Raw genomic sequence first — 25,227 nt, forward strand, 5'->3', positions numbered from 1 at the left:
TTGACTACCTGATGCAAAGACTTGACTCATTGGAAAAGACTTTGATGCTGGGAGGGACTGGGGGCAGGAGGAGAAGGGGGTGACAGAGGATGAGATGGCTGGGTGGCATCACCGACTTGATGCACATGAGTTTGGGTGAACTCCGGGAGTTGGTGATGGACAGGGAGGCCTGGCGTGCTGCGGTTCATGGGGTCGCAAAGAGTTCAGAGCGACTGAACTGAACTGAGGAGACAGGATTTCAGATAAAATCCTCTCAGCTCCCCACCTAACCCAGCCTGTAGGGATGAACAGCAGAAAACAGCCACAAAATTCACAAAACATCTTTGCCCTAAAGAAGTAATTCCTTCTACTAAAGCCACACCTAGAAATGAAAAAATCAAAACATTAGGAAAAATTCTGCCTAGGGCTAAGTTTTCTAATCTCTACAACAGAATAATGATCAAAACATTGGCCTGTTTGAAGGAGAAAGGCACCAAGGGGATTTGAAAAGAGAATCCTGGGCGGGGCAAGGAGTGGGACAGGCCAGGTGACTGAAAGGAGAGCCCTGATATGGAAGGTCTGCAAAGGGGCAGAGGGCGAGGAGGAGGATTGCTCCAGCCTTAGGGGGAGATGGACCGGGGGCATGTGGAGGGGCTGCCTTCTTCCAGAAGAATCCATCATAATGGATGTCCTTGGAACTGTCCAGCCAGAACCTCCCTAATCACAGACCATGGGAACATTCCTAATAAAGGTTCAGCCAGAGCTGCCTGCATCTACCCGGTAGCATTACTGCTTGCAGGTAACTGCCCATTTAGAAAATATAAGTAATAGGTAATCCCATATATTTCAAAAGACATTTTTTTATTTTTAATTATTTTTTTTTGGCCATGCCATGGGGCACGTGGGATCTGGGTTCCCTGACCGGGGGCCAGAGATCAAATCTATGCTCCTTGCAGCAGAAGCATAGACTCTTACCCGTTGGACCTCCAGGAAGTCCCCAAAGTGGTTTCTTGTATTTTGGGGTTTTTTTTTTTTTTTGATTGTTGGGTTTTGGACACGCCACACAACTTGGGTCTCAGTTTCCAACCAGGGATTGAACCCAGGCCCACGGCAGTGAAAGCACTGTGTCCTGACTACTGGACCACCACGGAATTCCCCAGAAGATGTTAATAATTCCTTAAGTGTGCTAGACTATTGCAGTTTCTTCTTTAAAAACAATTTTTTAAAATTTGCTTCGCTGCACTGGGTCTTAGTTGTGGCATGTTAGATCCAGTTCCATGACCAGCGATTGAACCCCAGCCCCCTGTATCAGAAGCATGGGGTCTTCCTCAGTGCACTGCCAGGGAAGTCCCAATACCGCAGTTTTTCTTTCCAGGAGAGAGATCCTATCTTTTAGAGATTTATACGGAAATGTTGTTGGAGGAAACAGTATGATGTTTGGGAGGCATTAAGTTCCGTGGGAAGGTGGATGGAAGTATAGATCCAAGAAAGACTGACCATGTGAGGAAAAGGGAACCCTCCCTCACTGCTGGTGGGAATTAAATTGCACCAATATAAATTGGTGCAGCCAATATGGAGAACACTATGGAGTTTCCTCAAAAACTAAAAACAGAGTTGCCATATGATCCTGCAATACCATTTCCGGGTATATAATCCAAAACATACATGCGCCTCAGCGTTCATTCCAGCACTGTTTACAATAGCCAAGACATGGAACCCACCTAAATGTCCACTGCCAGATGAAAGGATAAAGATACGGTACACAGATGAACACAGTGGAATACTGCTAAGTCGCTTCAGTCGTGTCTCACTCTGTGCGACCCCATAGACGGCAGCCCACCAGGCTCCCCCGTCCCTGGGATTCTCCAGGCAAGAATACTGGAGTGGGTTGCCATTTCCTTCTCAAATGCATGAAAGTGAAAAGTGAAAGTGAAGTCGCTCAGTCGTGTCCGACTCTTCGAGACCCCATGGACTGCAGCCCACCAGGCTCCTCCACCCATGGGATTTTCCAGGCAAGAGTACTGGAGTGGATTGCCATTGCCTTCTTCAAGACAAGACATGGAACCCACCTAAATGTCCACTGCCAGATGAAAGGATAAAGATATGGTACACAGATAAACGTGATGGAATACTACTCAGCTACAAAAAATGATATCACGCTATTTTCAACAACAAGGATGGACCTAGAGATTATCATACTAAGTGAAGTGAATCAGAAAGAAAAAGATAAATACCATATGCTGCCACTGCTGCTAAGTCATTTCATTCGTGTCCAACTCTGTGTGACCCCATAGATGCCAGCCCACCAGGCTCACCCGTCCCTGGGATTCTCCAGGCAAGAACACCAGAGTGGGTTTCCATTTCCTTCTCCAATGTATGAAAGAGAAAAGTGAAAGTGAAGTCGCTCAGTCGTGTCCGACTCTTAGCGACCCCATGGACTGCAGCCCACCAGGCTCCCCTGTCCATGGGATTTTCCAGGCAAGAGTGCTGGAGTAGGGTGCCATTGCCTTCTCCAAAATACCATATGATATCACTTCTATTTGAAATCTAAAACGTGGCACAAAAGAAATTATCTGTGAAGCAGAGACAGACTCAAATACCTTGAGAACAGATTTGTGGTTGCCAAGGAGGCGGTGTCGGGGGAGGGATGGATTGCAACTTTGGGATTAGGAGATGCAAAGTATTGTATCTAGAATGGATAAACAGCAAAACCTCCTGTATAGCACAGGGAACTGTACTGAATATCCTGTGATGAGCCGTAAGGGGAAAGACTATGAAAATGAATGTATAATAGATATGCATAACTGAATCCATCACTTCGCTGTACAGCAGAAATTAACAATACTGTAAATCAATTCTGCCTCAATAAAATAAGTGTTACAAAAGATTGACCACGCTCAGGCCAAGGGGCACCTCCCACGACTGCTGCTACCAGGACCCCCATCCCCACGGCGAGCCACTGCTGACCAACACTTCTGCAGGAGACCCTCCAACGCTAGCGGATGAAGAAACTGCATCCAAAAGACAAGAAGTCAATTGCCCCATGGCGCACAGTTTGGGTCTCACTTCTTTCTTGAACGAACACTTTTGGTTTCGACTGGTTACAATGATTCACCATGGAACCAGGTCTTGGCCTTAACCTATTGTGTAGGGGTGACCTCCTCCATAGAGGGCTCCTCCCATTTTGCAAGATGGGAAATAAATACATAGAATGATTAAGATAAAATTGACCACAAGTTGCAATAAACACACAAAAAGGTGCTCTAGCTCCTTAATCAACAGGGAAATGCAAATGAACACCAAGGACTTCCCTGGTGGCTCAGACGGTAAAGCGTCTGTCTACCATGCGGGAGACCAGGGTTCAATCCCTGGGTTGGGAAGATCCTCTGGAGAAGGAAATGGCAATCCACTCCAGTACTATTGCCTGGAAAATCCCATGGACAGAGGAGCCTGGTAGGCTACAGTCCATGAGGTCGCAAAGAGTCGGACACGCCTGAGCGACTTCACTTTCACTTTCCACATCTATCAGAACTGGCTAAGCAAAAAATAAAATCCCAGGAATAAACCAGTAACAAAGAGAAACAATAACAGAATCAGCGTTAGTGAGATTGTGGAGTGATGAAATAAAATGTACATTGAGGCAGGACAAGAGAAAATTAAACACAAAATTCTCCTTATGTGTCTGTCTAATGTGCAGTGTAAAACTTCATCACACCAGAACTCCTGAAAAACAGCAGCATTCGCTCTATCGTAAAGATCATTCCCTTTCTCTTTCTTCTGATGTTAGCAGTGTCACTTCCTAAAGAGCAGTGTTCTTTCCCAGCTCACTTGGGGTCTTGCTGACTTGTTGCTTGCTTTGTACATTCTTACCTGGACTATGTATCCTTGGTGAATGTTCCATAAAATATATGTCATTTTGTGGTAAGACCCTTTGTTTAGAAAATGTATCAATATATAACTATACCCTTGCTCCTTGGAAGAAAAGCTAAGACCAACCTAGACAGCATATTAAAAAGCAGAGACATTACTTTGCCGACAAAAGTCTGTCTAGTCAAAGTTATAGCTTTTCCAGTAGTCATGTATGGATGTGAGAGTTGGACCATCAAGAAGGCTGAGCACTGAAGATTTGATGCTTTAGAATTGGGGTGTTGAAGACTCTTGAGAGTCACTTGGACTGCAAGGAGATCAAACCAGTCAGTCCTAAAGGAATCCCAACCCTGAATATTCATTGGAAGGACTGATGCTGAAGCTGCAGCTCCAATATTTTGGCCATCTGATTTGAAAAGCCGACTCATCGGAAAAGACCCTGCTGCTGAGAAAGATAGCAGGCAGGAGGAGAAGGGGACGACAGAGGACAAGATGGTTGGGTGGCATCACCGACTCAATGGACATGAGTTTGAGCATTCTCCGGGAGGTGGTAAAGCACAGGAAAACCTGGCGTGCTGCAGTCCATGGGGTTGCAAAGATTCAGACACAATTGAGTGACTGAACAACAAAGTAGTCAAGTAACTGTATTTTTATTGAAAAAAGCTGAGCTACTTTAGGCAAATATTATACTTGTTAACTATGATTGGAAGATAACATTCCTGATTTATTATCTCCATATTCAAAAAGAATTTCAAAGTAACAAAATAATTCTATCCACCATAGAATCCAGAATAGGGTTGGGCTCTGGGGACCAAATTCATTGTTCACAGGGTGGGCAGAACCCTCTGTCTCTAAACAATCTTTTGAGCTAATTTGGAGAAGGCAATGGCAACCCACTCCAGTGTTCTTGCCTGGAGAATCCCAGGGACGGTGGAGCCTGATGGGCTGCCATTTATGGGGTCGCACAGAGTCGGAAACGACTGAAGCAACTTAGCAGCAGCTTTCAGCTCTGAGTCCTGGTCACAGTCTTGAAATCACAGAAGGTTAGAGACTGGAATTACTCAGCCAGATGGATGAGTTTCTGGTTCAGACACAAGGAGAGGGTTTCTTGGAAGTGATCAGTGAAGCCTCTTGCAGCAGAAACAGACTAGGGCAGAGGGCATGGGGGCCAAACCAGAGGGGCCTGGCACTGGCGGGGGCAGGGGCGGCGGTGAGGAGCCCTCTCACCATTTCCTTGTTTTCATCTGTGTGTCTCCACTCCGTAGAACAGGGGCTGCGTTCAGTCAGTAACCCTGATGTAAGAATGTTCTTCTCACAGTTTCTCATAGAATTTAAAGACAGGGCCCAGTAGGGCCCTTGACTGGATCCAGGAGAGATCCCATGATGCCAGGAGCTACACGCTTTCGATTACTGAGGTGGTCTGGCCAAAGGTCCCAGCTCCTGGAAGGCACGGTCACGTTGTCTTACAGGGACAGCCTAGGGACGGATCCGTACGATGACACTGGATTGGGGCCTGCAGACTCCACACTGCTCAGGCCACGAATCATAGCCCTCGACACTGTGGTCAAACAACACAAAGCGGACGCCCTTCTTGATGTTGGTGAATGCGTGCATGATCTGCAGGCAGAAAAAGAAGTTAAGTCCCATTGTGCCATGGCCTCCCCCTCAAAAGCTGAGCTGGGGGCCTTCTGGAAGGTGGTATTTTCCATAGATGGCTGCAACAATGTCTCTACTTCCCATGTCCTTCTGGAATCATGCCACTCCTCACCCATTCTAATCCCCACCCCCTTGAATCTGGGAGGGTTTCACTGGAACCAAGAGTGTGGTACCCGGAACCACCAGGAAGCAGCTGGTTTCCTCAAAGCTGCCATGTTGTGAGGAAGCCCAAACTACTCCCAGCAGGGAGATCCCATGGCCAACCTCTGAGATTAAACCAAGAGCCGCTCAGCCAGATGTATATACACTCACAGCCCACCCTGCCCTGCAGCTCTAGCCAATGTCTGAAATGGAACTACATGAGAGAACAAAGCCAGCAACTCACAGCTGAGACCTAATCATAGAAACCATAGGAGGTGATAAGATGAGCCTTGTTAATATTAAACCTGCAAATCTGGGCCAATTTGTTAGGCAACAGTAGTTCATTACAGACCCCACCATTCTTTGCCCTCGCCCCTGCCAGAGACTCACCCGAAAGGAGAAACTGCCTGTCCGTGGCCGGACGGGAAAACGTTTATGGAAGAAATAATGCAAGGTGGCATAGTTGGCATCTAGGAGCTTGACGACTAGCTGATACATCCGGTCACTGCCTTGTTGCTCTGTCCAGCTGCCGGAGGAGAAGATCTTTAAGACTGACTTGCCATCCCATTTCTCTGAGGGCCTGCCTGCTTTACCTCAATGCCCTTCCTATGTGGAAATCCAAAAACGGTGGTCCCCCCAACAAGTACAATCATTACCCGCCAGTGCTTGTTACATGGGAGCTTGGAACCTCTGCATACCCAAGGAATTTATTTGGACTAAATGAGCTCCCTAGCTGGTCTGTATGCTATGACCGGGAGCTGTGCTATTCAAGGCACCCTTTCCTATATTATTTTTTTTCCCCATATTGTTTCTCATTCTTTCACTAGTGGAAAAGGATGTCATTTTCAATGTGTTTTTCTTAGTTATTTAACAGGATCCAGGGAAAATCTAGATAAACTGGTGATGGAATAACCAGCAACATTCAAAGAAACATCCAATGTCCATCAATGCTAAATGGACAAATTATGGTATATTCATATAATGCAATATTACACAGTCTAAAAGGAAACTGCAGCTACCTATAATTATGGGTGAATTTACAAACATGTTCATTGAAAGAAACTATATTCTGCATGACTCTCTATATTAAGCACCCAAATGGCAAAACTGATCTATGTCAGTAGAATTCAGGATGGTGCTGCCTTTAGATTGGAAGTGATGGGGAATGGGGCGTGAGGGATTCTAAGGGTAGGTTTGCTGGTAACATTCTGTTCTTCATGTCACTTAAGAGTAAGGGACTATATAAATACACAAAGAGGTAGTTTCCTTTACAGAGACTTAGCATCACTTCACTTTTTAGATGTACATTCTACTTCCACAAAAGTATCCTGCTGCTGCTGCTGCTGCTGCTGCTGCTGCTGCTAAGTCGCTTCAGTCATGTCCGACTCTGTGACCCCCATAGATGGCAGCCCATCAGACCCTTCCATCCCTGGGATTCTCCAGGCAAGAACACTGGAGTGGGTTGCCATTTCCTTCTCCAATGTATGAAAGTGAAAAGTGAAAGTGAAGTCGCTCAGTCGTGTCCAACTCTTAGCGGCCCCATGGACTGCAGCCCACCAGGCTCCTCTGTCCATGGGATTTTCCAGGCAAGAGTACTGTAGCAGGTTGCCATTGCCTTCTCCGCAATATAGTACTATTCCCCTAACATAGTACTAATGTATGTTCTTTTGACTTACCTTTCAAACTGTTCTGTGCCAACCACATACACAGTTATAAATACCTATTCAAAACTTTTCCTATGACCATGAAACGCAAAGTGCGGAGTACCTTTGTTCACCTGGGGACTTTGGGTCATACCGGACAGACCACAATGCAATTTGGTGGAGGCTGTCCACGTCCACATAGTGTAAAGTGGGGGCGAGCCACTCCATAAGACCAACATGACTTAGGATGACCTAGAGGCTGAGGTGAAACCCATAATAAGGCCCCAAAAGAACTTAGTTCAGGGGTTTTCTTTTTCTATAAAACTGGAGCCTTGGGAGTCAGTGGTTAAGAATCCACCCTTCAATGCAAGGGACTCAGATTGGATCCCTAGTTGGGGAATTAAGATCCCACATGCCTTGGAGCAACTAAGCCCAAGTGCCACAACTAGAGAGCTGCAACTAAGATACGGCACCGATGAATTAAGGGAAAACAAAGTAAAACGGGAGCATTATGGGGTAGGAGTTGAGGAGCATAAACAATGGCGCTCCCACCATAGGGGTGATCTGCAGCTGAGGAATTTTACAACAGAGAACATGAAAGTGTACAGGATTTGGGATGCACCTCGCTTAAAATCATCCAGGCCAGGTATCCCTTGGAAGTTCTTTCATGGACCCCAATTTCAAGACCGTCATACAGAGCACAAGCTCTAAGAGTCAACCAAGTCTGAGCCTAATGCCAGATCCGGCCAAGCCTCTAGCTATGCCACTAGAAGTCACCTCTACTTTCTGAACTACCCAGTTTGAGGTTTCAAAATACACATTCCCGCAGGATCAAGGACCATGAAGGGTGCTGAAAAAGCTCAACCTCCACAGCACTGGCTTCGTGCATGACATATAACCCTATTTTTAAGAGGCACACTGTGACTTGCCCAAGGCCACAAAACCAAGAAGTCAGGGTTTGAACGTGAGAGGTTCTGGCTCCAGAATCTGACCCCTTAGCCAACTCCATCTTGCCTCCATCTAAACCCAGGAAATTAAACCCATCTAAACTCTGTAAATTCATTCACAGATGAGAGTTATTTGGGCCCAAGCCCTCTATATTGAATCCAATCAGGCATCTTCCAATCCAAGTCCCTTTAGAGGGTTAGTAGAGGGTTCAGGGAGTGGACTTTTGTTCTATGAAGGTGGCCCAGTCATTTCCCTTCCTACTTTATCCTAAGGGGTTGTTATTTAGCTGCTAAGTCGTGTCCCACTCTTTTGCAACCCCATGGACTGCGGCCCGCCAAGCTCCTCTGTCTATGGGATTTCCCAGGCAAAAATACTGGAGTGGGTTGCCATCCCCTTCTCCAGGGGATCTTTCCCTTCCAGGGATCGAACCCGCATCTTCTGCATTGGCAGGCAGATTCCTTACACCACTGAGTGACGTGGGAAGGCCCAAGGTGTTGCTAAGGCTTAAATGACATCATCCATGCCAAGGTCAGCACTGAACAAAAGGGCTGTTTTTAGCCTCACACTCACCGGCGACAGACAGAAATCCAAATCTTTCCACTATCCAGGAGTTCCCGCCACAGACCCTCCTCCTCCAGGTCCAAAATTTCTTCCTTGTACCAATACCTATGAAAGAGAGAGCAAGATCAATGAGACCCAGCAAAAATTCATCACCGCCCTGACCCTGGGGACTAGGGATATTCACCTGTAGGCAGGACTGTAGCTCATCTCCCCAGAAGTCTTCAGCCTGACCCCCAAGTCTTCCTCTTCCTCCCAGAGGTCTTCTGTTACATGAAAAAGGTTTGTGATCAAGTTCCTTGCCTGCCCTCCAGCCCATGTTAAATCCCAAGTGTTTGCCGGGTGGCCTCGCCCCTCCGCTCCTCCCAACAGGCTCCATCTCTGCCCCAGCCACCAAGTTTTAGCTGCAGAAAAACTCCCTCCCACCCACCCGCACGAGGATCGATGCCTTTCTTGGGGTCCTTACCTTTGCCCAGGGGGTTCGCGGTGAGCTTGCGTCCTATGGGTCTGAGCTCGCAGAAGCGGCCCAGGATGCAGGGCCCGGGGGCGTCAGCAGGGGGCAGGCAGGTGCGGATGACGGGCCACAGGTCGGGGTGTCTCCAGGGCAGGATGCTCCGCCACAGGTCCCAGCTGTCCACCACGTCTCGCCAGAGCCGGCACACCGGGCGGCAGTGCCGGAGCAGCGTGCTAGGAGGCAGGTAGCTCAGCACCTTCTGGAGCATCTCGATGGGCAGTTGGTTCGGGCCCGGAGCCTCCTGTGGTTCGTGGTGCGGGGCTGGGACGCGAGCGGGCAGGCCACAGGAGGTTGAGGCCTCCGTGGTCTCCTCGTCAGGCCCTGCGGCTGCTGCTGCTGGAGAGCCAGCGTAAGACATCAGTGACCTGGAGCCTCCGCAGGCGACGCCCCTGCTTCCCGCACCCAAAAGCTGTCGCCCCCACACCCCAGCAGCTGCCCCTTCAAGTCCCCAGACTCCCAGCCCGTCCTTGACAGCCGACCACCGCAGCCGCTCTCTGCCCCGCGCATCCCAGCGCCCGCAGCCAACCCCGCTCTGCGCCCAGAGTCTCACCCTGCATCTCAGCCAGTGCTCCTCACCAGTGGGCCTTCACCTTGCCTCACCTGTTCCCACCGCCACCTCAGCCCTTTTTATTCGTCTGCCCCTCCTTTCTTGATACCCAGCAACCAGACCACCCACCCACCCTCCACTCCCCTACTCCCTACCCCACCCCCGCCCTGGCCTCCTTCTCCCAATGACTAGCCATATCTGCCTGCCCCTCCCTTCTCCCTGTCTGTTTCTCCCAGGCTTGCTTGCCATGCCCTCGCAGCCCTGTCTCCAGGCCCTGTTCTCCAAACTTCCCTTCCTTCAGACTCTGTTCAAACCTGCAGGGTAATTAAGGGACCGAATCGCAGAAGCCACAGTGGAGGGAGGAGCAGGAGATGCCGGGACCCAGAGTCTGTCTGTCATCCCCACCACTGGTCCTTTGGAGCATCCCTCACCAGGCTGTAAGGCCCTTGGTGCTGAACGGCTGCTGTTATTCAGCCAGGCATCTGGGCGGGAGGCCTCATATCCCTTAGCTAATGGAACAGTTCCCATCACCCCTAAGGATCCAGCATCACTATCTTGGAGATCCTTGCACAGGAGAAAACAGGCTCCAGCTGGAACCAAATGCATTTCTATTTGACACCTAAATGAGTGCTGTAACCAGTAATTATCCAGCCGAACTTCAGGGAGCTTCTTACCACCAGTCAGGTTAGCAACCCCCTGAGGTAGGTATGGCTATGTCCCCACTTCACAGCTGTGAAAACTGAGGCCAAGTGACCTGCCCAAGGTCACACAACTAGTAGGTGACAGAGCTGGGTTTTGAACTTAGCCTGGGTGGCTCAGAAAGTAAAGAATCTACCTGCATCGCAGGAGACCTGGGTTTGATCCCTGGGTTGGGAAGATCCCCTGAAGAAGGAAATGGCAAAGTACTCCAGTATTCTTGCCTGAAAAAACCCATGGACAGAGGAGCCTGGCAGGCTACAGTCCATGGGGTCGCAAAGAGTTGGACACAACTCAGTGACTTCACTTTCCTAAAGTAATTAAAAAATAATAATAAATAAACAAATGGGGCTTAATTGTTCTTAAAAGCTTTTGCATAGTAAAGGAAACCATAAACAAGAGCAAAAGACAGCCCTCAAAATGGGATAAAATATTTGCAAATGAAGCAACTGACAAGGGATTAATCTCCAAAATATACAAACAGTTCCTACAGCTTAATTTAAAAAAATGCAATCAAAAAATGGGTGTGAGATTAAATAGATCTTTCTCCAAAGAAGACATACAGATGGACACAAGGTATGCAAATCTTTTGGTCAGCCGTGTGCCCATGTGCATAGAGTGTAGGTGGAGCAGGCGCTGGTAGGGCAAAGTGCGTACAGAGAGCAAGAGAACAGCCATCTTGAGTGGCCTGACCATACAGTCTTACTGGGAGCAAGCCCAAGTATCATTTGCATTTGTATCATTTGCATATTGTATAGCACAGGGAATTCTACTCAGTGCTCTTTGGTGACCTAAGTGGGAAGGAAATCCCCCAAAGAGGGGATACATGCATATGTATAGCTGATTCCCCTTGCTTACAGCAGAAACTAACCCAGCTATATTTAAGCCAACTATATTATTGTTGTAGTGAAGTGAAAGCAAAAGCCGCTCAGTCGTGTCCGACTCTTTGTAACCCCATGGACTGTATAGTCCCTGGAATTCTCCAGGCCAGAATACTGGAGCGGGTAGCCTTTCCCTTCTCCAGAGGATCTTCCCAACCCAGGGATCGAACCCAGGTCTCCTGCATGGCGGGTGGATTCTTTACCAGCTGAGCCACAAGGTTGTAAAGTGACTATAATAAAAAAGTAACAATAATTTTTAAAAAATAGACACTGAGAAATCCAGGAATGCAATTACTCTGTCAATTGGAAGCGTGTCCTTGACTTTGTTGGTACTTTGCTAGTCATTATGCTTCAATTCAGAAAACCACAAAATCTCCTCATGTAGGCAGTGCCAGCTCTGGGTCTCATGGAGCCTTAGGCATCCACAGAGAAGTCTGAACACCCTGGGGATTTTTCACACGCCCTGGGGAGGTTTTAAAATCCAAGTTCTGAATCAGATCTGTGTCTGTAACAAATCCCCAAAGGATGCTGATGACTGCCCTCCACACTTTGAGTAACTAAATCTTGTTGGGCTGCCCCTCACAGGCCTACAAAGCCTGTGCTTGCCCAGCCTCAAGACCAAAGAAAGAGCCCCAAGTCAGCAACAGAGACATAAGTAGTTTAGTGGGTGGGGAAGCTTACACGTCTGAAGCAAGGTCCTGGAGCAACAGCCCACTGTGTGCAGAGGTTGGTGGGCAGAACACGGGGGCAGGATGTGGTGGCTGTCTTTACTCCCAGGGTGGGGGTCAGGGTTGGGGGGAAGATTACCAGTTACAGGGGAATTGATGTCACGTGGGGTCAGTAGTACCAGGGAAGCCAGAAGGGCAAGTTCCTCACTGCCCCTTTAATAAGAACAATCACTAGATGGGGCCTGGGCAAGTATGGAGGTGTCAGCCATGTGCCCGTGTGCATAGGGTGTAGGTGCAGCAGGCACTGGTAGGGCAAAGTGTGTACAGAGAGCAAGAGAACAGCCATCTTGAGTGGCCTGACCATACAGTCTTACTGGGAGCAAGCCCAAGTATCATTTGCCTATTGAAATACATATTCTTTTTTTTATTGTATTTATTAATTTTTAATTGGACAATGTTGTGTTAGTTTCTGCTGTACAACAACTTGAATCAGCTCTATGCATACATAGGTGCTTCCCTGATAGCTCAGATGGTAAAGAATCCACCTGTAATGCAGGAGATCCTTGGGCTGGAAAAATGCCCTGTGGAAGGGAATGGCTACCCTACTCCAGTAATTTGGCCACCTGACGTGAAGAGCCGACTCACTATTAAGGCCCTGATGCTGGGAAAGATTGACGGCATGGGGAGAAGGGGATGGCAGAGGACAAGGATGGTATCATTGACTCAATGGACATGAGTTTGAGCAAACTCCAGGAGATGGTGAAGGACAGGGAAGCCTGGCGGGCCACAGTCCATGGGGTCGCAGAGTCGGACACGATAGAGGGCATAGCAACCCACTCCAGTATTCTTGCCTGGAGAATCCCATGGACAGAGGAGCCGGATGGGCTATAATATATGGGGTTGCAAAGAGTCAGACACAACTGAGTGACTAACACTTTTATCCGATTCCTTTTAAGCCTCCCCCAGCCCCAGTTCCATCCCTCTAGGTCATCACAGAGCAGGGAGCTGAGCTCGCTGTGCTATTCAGCAGCTTCCCACCAGCTAACCATTCTACACATGGTAGCGTATATATAGGGATATATCAGTGCTAGTCTCTCAATTTGTCCCACCCTCTCCTCCCCCTACATGTTCTTTTCATTATGAATTTCTCAGGAATTTCTTGGAGATCCAAAGCTTCCCCTGGCAAGCCATGTGGCCAAAAAAAAAAAAAAAAAAAAAGGAAAAAAAGAAGAATTTTAAATAATTATGAATTTCTCTCCTTTTATTTCACCTTTACCCTGTATACATTATATTTGGGGCATTTTATTAACAATAGAAGAATTCTTTGTGGACACAGGTTTCGTTATCTAAGTATTTCATTCCAAGATGGTAAAGGCGGGCTTGATACATGATGTGTGTGTTAGTCACTCAGCCATGTCCGATTCTTTGGGACCAAATGGACTGTGGCCCACCAGGCTCCTCTGTCCATGGAATTTCCCAAGCAAGAATACTGGAGTGGGTTGCCATTTCTTCCTTTAGGGGATCTTCTTGACCCAGGGATCAAAACCATGGCCCCTGTACTGGCATGCGGATTCTTATCCACTCTGCCACCAGGGAAATCCCTAAGTATTTCATTTCAGGGTGGTAGAAGCTGCATGAGAAATTATTCTCCATAAAAGCAGGAAGGTTGCAGTCGGCTCTGATCCAGTGAAGCCACAAGAATGGCCAGGGAAGTGTTGAGTGGGCATGCAGGTGCATCTTTGAAGGTGTGTTTGGGAAGTGGGGAGTCCTGTGTGGGGGCGAGGGGAGCCCTGAAAGTCTGGTTTGCAGAAGTAGAAAATTCCTGAACCTCAGAGCACTGGGAGGCAGGCTGCAGGAATATCCCAAGGTCATTAGAAGTTCCACAACCTTGGTTTTCCCGGCCTTGGTTCACCTATCCTGTTAACAGGAGTAGAGCTGGGAGGTGTTTTGATTCCAGGGAAGAAATCTGACTGGGAATGGGCCTTTTGTGTGGATAGAGGGTAGGAAGGATCTTAGGAAGAAGGAGATAAGTAGTTAATAAAATCTCTCTTGGGAGGGTGGGAGGGATTTGAAGACAGCCTCACTCCCTAGATTCCCTGGTATAATATTCCCTGGTGGCTCAGAGGGTAAAGCGTCTGCCTGCAATGCAGGAGACCTGGGTTTGATCGAGGGGTCAGGAAGATCCCCTGGAGAAGGAAATGGCACCCCACTCCAGTACTCTTGCCTGGAAAATCCCATGGACAGAATAGCCTGGTAGACTACAGTCCATGGGATCGCAGAGGCGGACACAACTGAGCGATTTCACTTTCACTTTTCACTCCCTAGAGGTAGGGTTGAGTGGGGCAGCCCTGGGTGTTGGGTTCAAGCTCCTTCCTCAAGGTGTTTCAGTCCTGATATGCCCATTCTCCTGGAGTGGGGCTGGGGGATGTGGAATTGGAGATAAGATTTTAGGTAAAACCCTCTCAGCTCCCCACCCAAAAGTCTGTAGAGGGTGTGAAATAAAATTCATATTTATGGCGAGACAAGAAAAATTTAACATAAACATTCTTCTCTGCCCTCACCTCTCCCAGGACCATGCATTGTGCATCAGTGTTATGCATCGAGCAAACCTCCCCACCAGCAATACATGCTCAACCATAAACAGCGTTCTCTTAGTATCAACAAGACAACTCCTTCAAGGATAACATTCCTTCTTGACCTTGTAAAGGGTCATGTGTACAAACACTGGGCACTTCAAACTGGCTCATGTAAACTGTCAATAATACATCATTTAATGTATAGTCTACTGTCTCAAAAAACTTATATATAAACTGTGTCTTGATCACTAATGGACAGAACTGTTCTCAGAACTCTTTGAGATGCTCTTCCCAGTTTACAATCCTCAAATTTGGCTCGAATAAAATTTTTCAGTTCTATCTTCAATCGACTGATTTTTCATTGACATGGGTCAAGAGCAAAAAAGAGCTGCAAAACCTTTTCACTCTGAAGAAGCACTTCCTCCTATTGAGGCTACACTTGGAAATAAAATAACCAAGACCTTGAGAAAAGTTTGACTGGAGCCAGTTTCCTAGGTAAAACACAACAACAAAATAAGAAGATTTAAAGATCCAAGATCTATTTGAAGGGGAAACACACCTAGGAAGATTTGAGAAGAGAGTCCTGGGCGGGGCAAGGAGTAGGGCAGCCAGGGAGGGCCTGGAGTAAGAGCTCTGGTGTGGAAGGTCTGCAGAGGGGAGGGATCCAGCCTGAGGGGGAGATGGGCCTGGGGGGTATTCCAGAGGAATCCACTACTTGCTTCTCACTGAACTGTCCAGCCAGAATATCCAAAATCACAGGCCATGTGAACATTCCTCAAAAGGGTTCAGGCAGGGCTGCCTGCATCTCAGATGTACCCTACCCAGTTGCATCACTCACTGGCAACTGCCTATTTAGAAACTATAAGTAATAGGTAATCCCATATATTGAAAAAGACATGAGTAATTCCTTCAGTGTGACATTGGTATTGTGGGTTCTTTAAAAAAGAGAGAGGAACTTCCCCAGCTGTCAAGTGGGTAAGACTCTGAGCTTCCACTGCAGGGGGTCTGGGTTCCATCCCTGGTCAGGAAAGAAGGTCCTGCATACTGTGCCCTTCCCTGCCCCTCCAAAAAGGAAGTATATGTTTAAAAAGAATAACAAAAATACTCTTCTCTCTACGTATGTTTGTATTTAGAATTCTCTATTAAAAAATTAAGTGAAGGTGCTTGTTTGTGTGTGACTCTTTGCAATCCCATGGACTGTAGCCCTCCAGGCTCCTCCGGCCATGGGATTTTCCAGGCAAGAATACTGGAGTGGGTTGCCATTTATTCCTTCAGGGGATCTTCCTGACCCAGGGATCAAATCCAGATCTCCCACACTGCAGGCAGACTCTTTACCATCTGAGCCACCAGGGAATCCCATAACAAAATAAGTAAAATAAGTAACCCTTTTTAAAAACCTCTATTTTGTATTGGGGTGTAGCTGATTAACAATGTTGTGATAGTTTCAAGTGAACATTGAAGGGACTCAACCATACATATACTCCGTCCATTCTCCCCCCAATTCCCCTTCCATCTAGGCTGTCACATAGCACTGAGCGGAGTTTCATGTGCTATATGGAACTCGTTGGCTATCCATTTTAAATGGATATAAATATACATGTAAATATTAAGAATGGTCATCTATGGATGCTTTACATTATTTTTATTGCCATTTATATATATTTTATGGGCTTCCCTGGTGGCTCAGAGGATAAAATGTCTGCCTGCAATTCGGGAGACCCGGGTTCAATCCCTGGGTGGGGAAGATCCCCTAGAGAAGGAAATGGCAACCCACTCTAGTATTCTTGCCTGGAGAATCCCATGGATGGAGGAGCCTGGTAGGCTACAGTCCACGGGATCGCAAAGAGTCAGACACGACTGAATGACTTCAGTTTCCTTTAGTTTTTATATATTCTATTTATTTCAAATTGTTTATTGTTATCATTAGTCTTTTTATTTTTTTTTTAATTGAAGTAGAGTTAATTTTTGGGCTTCCCTGGTGGCGCAATGGTAAAGAATCCACCTGACGATGCAGGAGATGCAAGAGACAAGGGTTCAAACTCTGGGTCAGGAAGATCCCCTGGAGGAGGAAACGGCAACCCACTCCAATATTCTTGCCTGAAAATGCCCCATGGACAGGGAGTCTCTGTGTCAATGTCTACTGTACAGCAAAGTCAGTCAGCCACACACACACGTATATAGTTTCTAAAATTCTTTATTAGTTTGTCTTAAATAAATCTAAACAATACACACAAAAAAGTAATCATATATTTAAGAATAACATAAGATTCCAGTGACTTCAATAATCCAATAGCTAATCATGGTCATCATAAGAAAAGCAGTGACTTTGGGCTACTTGGTCCCTGGGAAGATAAAGAAGTCCCAGCCCAAGAGAAGTAAGCAACATATAAGGACAAAATTAAACACACTTAAATGGAAACATACTTTGGCATGCACAGTAATGACCATACAAGAGGGACAGACAGGAACTGTAGAAAATAAATAAAAAACTGGCAGCTGTTTCTGCGGTGAAAATTTTCCAAAGGAAATTTCAGGGTGAACTGTGTTTCACAAATGGTTAGAACTCTACTAAGAAATGAACGCTTCCAAGCTGGCCAAGTGGCATTGTAGAAGCTATGGCTCCTTACCACAGCATCCTGGTTAACCGTGTGCCACTTTAAAAGTGGCACCACTTTTAATGTGATCACGGCCCAAGTGAACACTTGAGGTGAGAATGGGGCCATCATGGACTCTATTTCATGTGTTCAAACAGATGAGAACACTGAGAACCTCAGAGTCCTCTTCCACACACTAAGGGCCATCACTAACAGAATTAGAATCGGGAGGACGGATATGTGTGTATGTACAGCTGAGTCCCTTCACTGTTCATCTAAAATGAACACAACGTTGTTAATTGGCTACACCCCAAAACAAAATAAAAAGTTTAAAATTTTTTGGGAAAAAAAAAAAAAGAATTAGAATCATACACACATACAAAACAACTTTGCCAGCAAAGACAATTTCTAAATGTGGTTATTTATGGAAAGGGAAATTGCATTAGAGAATACTTATTTGTGTATAACACTGTATTTCTACACATAAGCATATAGAAAATGAGAAATTTAGATAAGTAAAATCAGTAACTACAAAAATCACAGCTATGCACCTATCACCATTGCAGTAACCCTGCAGTGCTCAGTTCTTCTGTATATATCCAGAAAGCAATCAAGAATACAAATACAAGGATACATACGTATTCTATTTTAATGTGGCGTATATACATATATACAAACACCTGTGTATAAATGCATATATGCACAGTGTAGACAGAAGTATATACTGTTCCGTCCCTAAGTCATGTCCAACTCTTTGCGACCCAATGGACTGCAGCACGCCAGACTGCAGTATATATATATATATATCAAAATTAAATTATATGGTTCTTTTTTCAGGCAATGGTGTCCACCTTTCCCTTCCCGTAAATGCTTGTTTCATATTCCTTCTATTCAAAGTCCTCCAGCTGCTCCAAAAATATCCTCCAGAGCTTCACTGTCCAAACCAGTATATCTACTCCAGAACCACACACTGCATGTGGTCACGACTCTCAGGCCAGTTTCAACCTGTCACACTTCCCTTTGGATGAAACTGACAAAACACCCTCCCCTTGGGGTGTGTCCCAGCTTCTACTGCAGGATGGGGGACACATCAAAGGCAGCAGCGGCTTCATCTGCTTTCCATCCGGAGACCTGGAGCTCCTTAGGGATCCTGCAGCAGGGAGGGGGCAGCCATGACCCCTGGACTGGGGTGGGGACAGACGGATCCTGCCGTTGCAAGGTTCTCTCTCACCCTCGTGACCAGAATGTTCAAATGTGGTGTCACTGTGACATTGTGCCCATGTCCACCAGCTGCCTAAACTTCTAACCCTGACTGATCATCTCTAATCCTATGATTTCCTTAGAGCTTGGGAAATCAGGTTCTGACTCTTCCATTCTCTTGACTGGAGAATGCCTTCTACAGTTTTTTCTTCTGTACAATTTTCTCTCAACTGAAACAACGCCTTACTCTGAACTGAGTAGTCATCAAGCTGTTAACATTGTATTTCTATTCAGTTTGGCAAAATTTTATTACCTATGATCGACAGATACATTCCTCTCTCCATGTTTAAAAAGAATTTCAAAGTAACAAAATAATTTTATATGCTACACAACTCAGAGCAGTTGTATACAGGGGACTGATTCATTGTTCACAGGGTGGGCGGAACCCTCTGCCTCCAAACATTTGTTTGAGCTAGTTTTACTTTCAGCTCTCGAGTCTTGGTCCCAGGTCTGAAATCACAGTTTAGGTGCTAGAATTACTCAGCCACAGGGATTGAGCTTCTAGTTCAGAGGTGAGGAGAGGGCTTCTTAGAAGTGACCAATGAAGCCTCTGCAGCAGGAACAGAAGGGCAGAGAGTATGGGGGCAGAACCAGAGGGGCCTGGCGTGTGGGGGGAGGGTGAGGAGCCCTCTCACTGTTTCCCCGTGTTCACCTGTGTGTCTCCACTCTGGAGAACAGGGGCTGCATTAGAGCAGCAGCAGCCAGTAGACCTGATGTAAAAATGTTCTCATAGCTTCTCACAGAATTTAAAGACAGGGCTCAGTAGAACCCTTGATTGGACCCATGAGATCCCAGGATGCCAGGAACTACGAGCCCTTGCTTATTGAGCTGGCCCAGCCAATGGTGCTGGAAGGCACGCTCAGGTTGTTTAACAAGGACAGTCCTCTACTAGAGTTGGCGGACCTGTACAATCACACTGGCCTTGGGCACGATGATTCCATAGTCCTCAGGCAGGAACCCCATGTCCCAAATCCAGTGTTCCAGAGACACAAAGCGGACGCCCCTCTTGAGGTTGCAGAACAGGTGGTCGGTCTGTAGGCAGAAAAAGGGGTTAAGTCCCACTGTGCCATGGCCTTCCCCTCAAAAGCTGAGCTGAGGGCTTTCTGGCAGATGGTATTTTCCCTAGATGGCGGCAATGTTTCCATTTACATGACCTTCTAGAATCATGCCACTCTCCACCCAGGGGTGGAGCCTGATTCCCACCCCCTTGAATCTGGGCGGGTTGATTCATTGTAACCAAGAGTGTGGCGGGAGTGATGCTGAGTGACTTTCACCAAGTGACTTCCATGGCGGGGTCACAGAGGCAGTGCAGCTTCTGCTGGTTTCTCCAGCAGCCTCATGGTGGAGCCTGAGCCGCCAGGAAGCAGCTGCCTGCCCCGAAGCCGCCATGCTGTGAGGAAGCCCCAACTAGAGCAAACAGGGAGAGCCCAAGGCCAAGCTCTGAGACAAACTAAGAGCTGCCTGGCCAGCCACCAGCTGGCCACACTCACAGCCCACCCTGCCCTTTAGCTCCAGCCAGTATCTGAAATGGAACTTCATAAGAGACTGGAGTCAGAAACTCTCACCAGAGCCCTCCTTATAGAAATCATGAGAGGAGATCAAATGAGTGCTGTTGATATTAAACCACTAAATTTGGGGGAAATTTATTTTTTAGCAATAGATCATCATAGGCCATACCATTCTTTCTCTTTGCCCCTGTCAGACTCACCTTAAAAGGGATACTGGTTGTACCTTGATGGATTAGCCTAGGAGAGAAATGATGTAGCTTGGCCTGCTTGGCATCTAGCAGTTGGATAATTAGCTCATACAGACAGACCGAGGCTTCTTGGTCTGCCCACCTGTGGGAGAAGGGAAGTCTTGAAGTTTGAATTTGCCACCCCACCTCGCTGGGCATCTGCCTCCTCTACCTGAATGGCCTTCCCAAATCTAAAAATCCAAAATGGCGCTGTGGTCCCCGGGACTAGCAGCAGCAGGGTCACGTGGGAGCTTGGCCCCTCTGCTTCCCCAAGGAATCCATCTGCCCTAAACACCCTCTCCAGCGGTCTACATGCACATTCATTTCAGAAGTAATGACCTAGAGCCATGCTCTTCAAGATACCTCCTACCATATTCTTTCTTTCTATGTTTTGCTGGTGGCAAAAGATGTCATTTCCAATGTATTCAATGGTGATGTTTAAGATACAATTTTCTTAGTCACTTAGAGGGATCCAAGGGAATCTAAGTAAATTGGAAATGGGACATCAAGTAACATTCAAAGATACAATACCCATTGTCCACTCCTGGTAAATGGATAGATTGAGTGGGGGTGTAGCTTGGTCGTAGAGCACATGTTTGGCTTGCACAAGGTCCCTGGTTCAAACCCTGGCACCTCCATTTAGGAGTTTCTCCTTACTAGGAGCCACTGGAGAAGAGAATTAATTATTGGACTTCCCAGGTGGCTGTAGTGGTAAGGAACCCTGGGTTGGGAAGATATCCTTGGAGTAGGAAATGGCAACCCACTCCAGTATTCTTGCCTGGGAAATCCCATGGACAGGGGAGCCTGGCGGGCTACAGTCCATGGGGTCGCAAAGACACAGCTCAGACGCTTGAGCACCTATGCACACGTGGTATATTCACACAATGAATTATGAAGCCATGAAAGGAGACTGCAGCTACACACGGTTATGGGTGAATTTACAAACATGTGGTTGAAAGAAGCCAGCTACACACTATATACGGTATAACTCCATATGTATACATAGCACCAAAACGGACAAAAGTGACCTATGGAAACAGAATTCAAGATGGCACTACCGCTGGATTGGAAGTGATGGGAATGGGGCATGAGGGATGCTGAGGGTGGTGTTTGCTGGCAACATTCTGTTTTTTTCTTTTAACCTTCTGTTCTTGATTTAAGTGAATATGTTCACTTTGTAATAATTCATTGACTTGCACACACAAGCTATGTACATTTTTTGGTGTCAAAAATACAAATGTAAAAACAAGATTAATTTGAGATATGTATATATATACATACATACATACAGACAGACATATATATATACACAAAGTAGTAACTTCCTTCACAGAGGTATCATATCACTTCTTAGGTGTAAATGTACACACTACTTCTTCCAGATTTTATCCTTATATAGTAATAATATATGATTATGTTCATGTGATTTACCTTTCCTACTGCTCTGTGCCAACAACATGCACACAAAGAATATAAGCAGAAATTTAAAATTTCCTAAGTGCTAAACTTTTTTCTTTTTGGCTGAACTGTTACCTGCAAGTGGCTGCCAGACATTGCTGCAAACTGGAATCACATGGATTCCAGAAAAGATATTGTGTAGAAAGGAATTTGCCTGGTTCAAAGCTATGTTCATTGCTGTCTGACCCTGAGATAATCTCTGGATCCTTGCAATTTTATGTCTGATAGGAGTACCTCTGTCTGGGATAAGCCTGCCAATATGATTTGGTGGAGGCTAGCCACAACCACACAGATAGACTATAACAGGGGCTAGCCACTCCAGGAAAACCAGCAATATGACTAAGGATGCCTCGTGCAGTATCAGTTGATTTGGAGGCTGATATTAAACATTGATAAAAACCCCTATATACAATGAAATATTACTCGGCCATTAAAAAGATGAAATATCATTTGTCATGGATGAACCTAGAGTTTGTCATATGAGTGAAGGAGAAATATCCTATGTCATCCCTTATATGTGGAATCTAAAAAGAAAATGATGCAAACGAACTTACAAAACAGTCACAGACTTGGAGAACAAACTGATGGTTGCTGGGGGGTGGGGAAGGATGGAGGGAAGGGATAGTTAGGGAGTTTGGGATGGACATGTACACACAGCTATATTTAAAATGGATCCCAATAAGGACCTACTGTCTAGCACATGGAACTCTGTTCAATGTTATGTGGCAGCCTGGATGGGAGGGAAGTCTGGGGGAGAATGGATATATGTATCTGTATAGCTGAGTCCCTTTGCTGTTCTCCTGAAACTATTAGAACATTGTTAATTGGCTAAGTGTGTGCACTCACTCAGCTGTGTGACATTTTGTGACCCCCATGGAAAGTAGCCCACCAGGCTCTTCTGCCCATGGAATTTCTCAGGCAAGAATGCTGGAGTGGGCGTGCAACTTCCTATTCCAAGGGATCTTCCCAACCCAGGGATTGAACCCAAGTCTCTTGTGTCTCCTGCATTGGCAGGTGGATTCTTTACCACTAGCACAAATTATGAAGTCGAAGAATTTTATTGTAAATATATTTCTAAAAGAGATGTGTTTTCAGAGAGGGGAAGTTTATGGTGTTTTGACTGAAAGTGAATGCGGTAAGACCAAATTTTCAAATTTCCATCTCACTTTGCCTGTTTCCCCAGAGGCCTTTACATCTAGGGACCGTACACCTTAGTGAATGACTTTTTCTATAAAACTGAAGGGCTGAGAGACAGGAAGTTGGGAAAGCATAATCATACAATGTCCCCATCATAGATGTAATCTGTAGCTGAGTAATTTGAGAAGAGGGTACATAAAATGGTAGAGGATTTGGAACTTGCCTCCCTTAAAATAATCCGAGTGAGGTATCCCATGGAAGGTCTTCATGGAGCATCCTGGTTTCAAGACCATCACACAGAGCACAAGCTCCGGAGTCAGACAAGTATGAGCCCAATGCCAGGTCCCGCCAAGCCCCAGCTGTGCCACCTGAACAAGTGACCTCACCTCTCTGAACTTCTCAATTCGAGGTTTCAAAACACACTTTCCCACAGGATCAAGGATCATGAAGGCTGCTGAAACAGGTCACACTTCAAAGTACTAGCTCTGTGGCTGACATAGAACCCTGACTTATGAAGACAGGGAAACGTAGGCACACTGTGACTTGCCCAAGGCCACAAAGCCGGGAAGCCAGGGTTTGAGTGTGGGAAGTCTGACTCCAGAATCTGACCTCTTAGCCAGCTCTATCTTGCCTCCTCCTAAACCAAGTCCTTGGCACAGGATTCAACCTGGCATCTTCCCATCCAGGTCTGTTTGGGGGTCAGGAGAGGGTTCAGGGAGTGGATAAAGCTAAGTAGTAAAGCTCTGATGGTGGTGAAGTCATTTCCCTTCCTGCTTAATCTAAGGGGTTGTTGGGAGGTCTACACACCTTGTCACCCATGCCAAGGTCAGCCCTGTTTTTAAAGCTGTTTTTGCCATCACACTCACCGGGCAGAGACACAAATCTCAATCTTTCCACTATCCAGGAGTTCCGGCCACAGACCCTCCTCCTCCAGGTCCAACACTTGCTTTTTGTAACACCACCTGGGAGAAAGGGGAAAGGGTTAGTGAGAACCAGGCAAGAACTCAGCACCGCCCACCCCAGTCCTTGGGGAAGAGGGAGGACCACCTGTAGCAAGGCTGGAAAGAGTCCCAGGGAACTAGCCTGCGGCCTGCCTTCCAGTTTTCCTCCTTTCTCCAGCTTCTACAGTTTACTGTCCTCCAAGGCAGGAAAGCATCTGTTAAATGAAAAAATGTTTGTGCCCAAGTTCCTGGCCTGCCTGCCAGCCCGTGGGTAAGTCCCAGGGGTTTCCTGGAGCCTCTCGTCTCTGCCCCGCACCTCCAAACCATCCCATGGGCACCCTTGAGACCTCTTTTCGTGGGCTCCCCACCTATGCCGTGGGGGTTTGGGTAGAGATTGCGTCCTAAGGGTCTACGCTCGCAGAAGCGGCCTAGGAGGCAGGGCCTGGGGTCGTCGTCGTCGTCTCGGGGGAGGCAGGATCGGAAGACGGGCCACAGCTTAGCGTGGCTGTAGGGTAAGACGCTCAGCCACACGGCCCGGGTGTCCACCAGGTAGCGCCAGTACCGGCACACGTGGCGGCACTGCCCGAGCAGTACGCTTGTGGGAAGGTAGGTCAGCACTTTCAGGAGCATCTCGATGGGCAGTTGGCTTAAGCCGAGCATCTCGATGGGCAGTTGGCTTAAGCCGGGAGCCTCCTCGGATTCGGGGTCGGAAGCGGGAACACAGGCGGGCAGGCTCTGGGAGGCTGAGGCCCCCGTGGTCTCCTCGCCAGGCCCTGCGGCTGCGGCTGCGGCTGCGGCTGCGGCTGCGGCTGCGGCTGCGGCTGCGGCTGCGGCTGCTGGAGAGCCAGGGTCCAGACATCAGGGACTTGGAGCCTCCGCAGGCCACATCCCTGCCTCCCGCACCCAAAGGCTGTCGCCCCCACACCCGAGCAGCTGCCCCTTCAAGTCCCCAGACTCCCAGCCCGTCCTTGCCAGCCGACCACTGCAGTTGCTCTCCGCCCCGCGCATCCCAGCGCCTGCAGCCAACCCCCCTCTGCGCCCCGAGTCTCACCCTGCATCTCAGCCAGTGCTCCTCACCAGTGGGCCTTCACCTTGCCTCCTTTGTTCCCATCGCCACCTCAGCCTTTTATATTCGCCCGCCCCTCCCTTAATATCCAATATCAGACCCCCGCCCAACCCCTCCTCCCCTCCCACACCTCCCCTCCACCCCGCCCTGGCTCCATTCTACCAATGACCAGCCATTTCTGCCTTCCTCTCCCTTCTCCCTGTCTCTTCCTCCCAGGCTTGCTTGCCATGCCCTCCCAGCCCTGTCTCCAGGCCCTGTTCTCCAAACTTCCCTTCCTTCAGACTCAGTTCAAACCTGCAGGGTGATTAAGGGACCAAATCGCAGAAGCCACAGTGGAGGGAGGAGCAGGAGATGCCGGGACC

General features: G+C 47.4%; 2 protein-coding genes across 2 annotated transcripts; both read right to left on the reverse strand.

Annotated features, from left to right (window-relative positions):
* Window positions 1-5,322: 5,322 nt before the first annotated feature.
* LOC138419534 (F-box only protein 27-like) lies at window positions 5,323-9,664 on the reverse strand. Its single transcript, XM_069552411.1, has 5 exons — window positions 9,259-9,664; window positions 8,980-9,058; window positions 8,805-8,900; window positions 6,034-6,169; window positions 5,323-5,463 (listed from the first exon to the last, which is right to left on the reverse strand). The coding sequence occupies exons 1-5, from the start codon at window positions 9,662-9,664 to the stop codon at window positions 5,323-5,325; spliced, it is 858 nt and encodes a 285-aa protein (XP_069408512.1).
* Window positions 9,665-19,416: 9,752 nt separating this feature from the next.
* Window positions 19,417-24,459, reverse strand: LOC138419535 (F-box only protein 27-like). Its single transcript, XM_069552412.1, has 4 exons — window positions 24,116-24,459; window positions 23,725-23,820; window positions 20,237-20,366; window positions 19,417-19,560 (listed from the first exon to the last, which is right to left on the reverse strand). Exons 1-4 carry the CDS (start codon window positions 24,457-24,459, stop codon window positions 19,417-19,419), a joined length of 714 nt encoding a protein of 237 aa, XP_069408513.1.
* Between the last annotated feature and the right edge of the window lie 768 nt (window positions 24,460-25,227).

This window comes from Ovis canadensis, chromosome 14, assembly GCF_042477335.2.
Source record: "Ovis canadensis isolate MfBH-ARS-UI-01 breed Bighorn chromosome 14, ARS-UI_OviCan_v2, whole genome shotgun sequence".
Classification (NCBI taxonomy): Eukaryota; Metazoa; Chordata; class Mammalia; order Artiodactyla; family Bovidae; genus Ovis; species Ovis canadensis.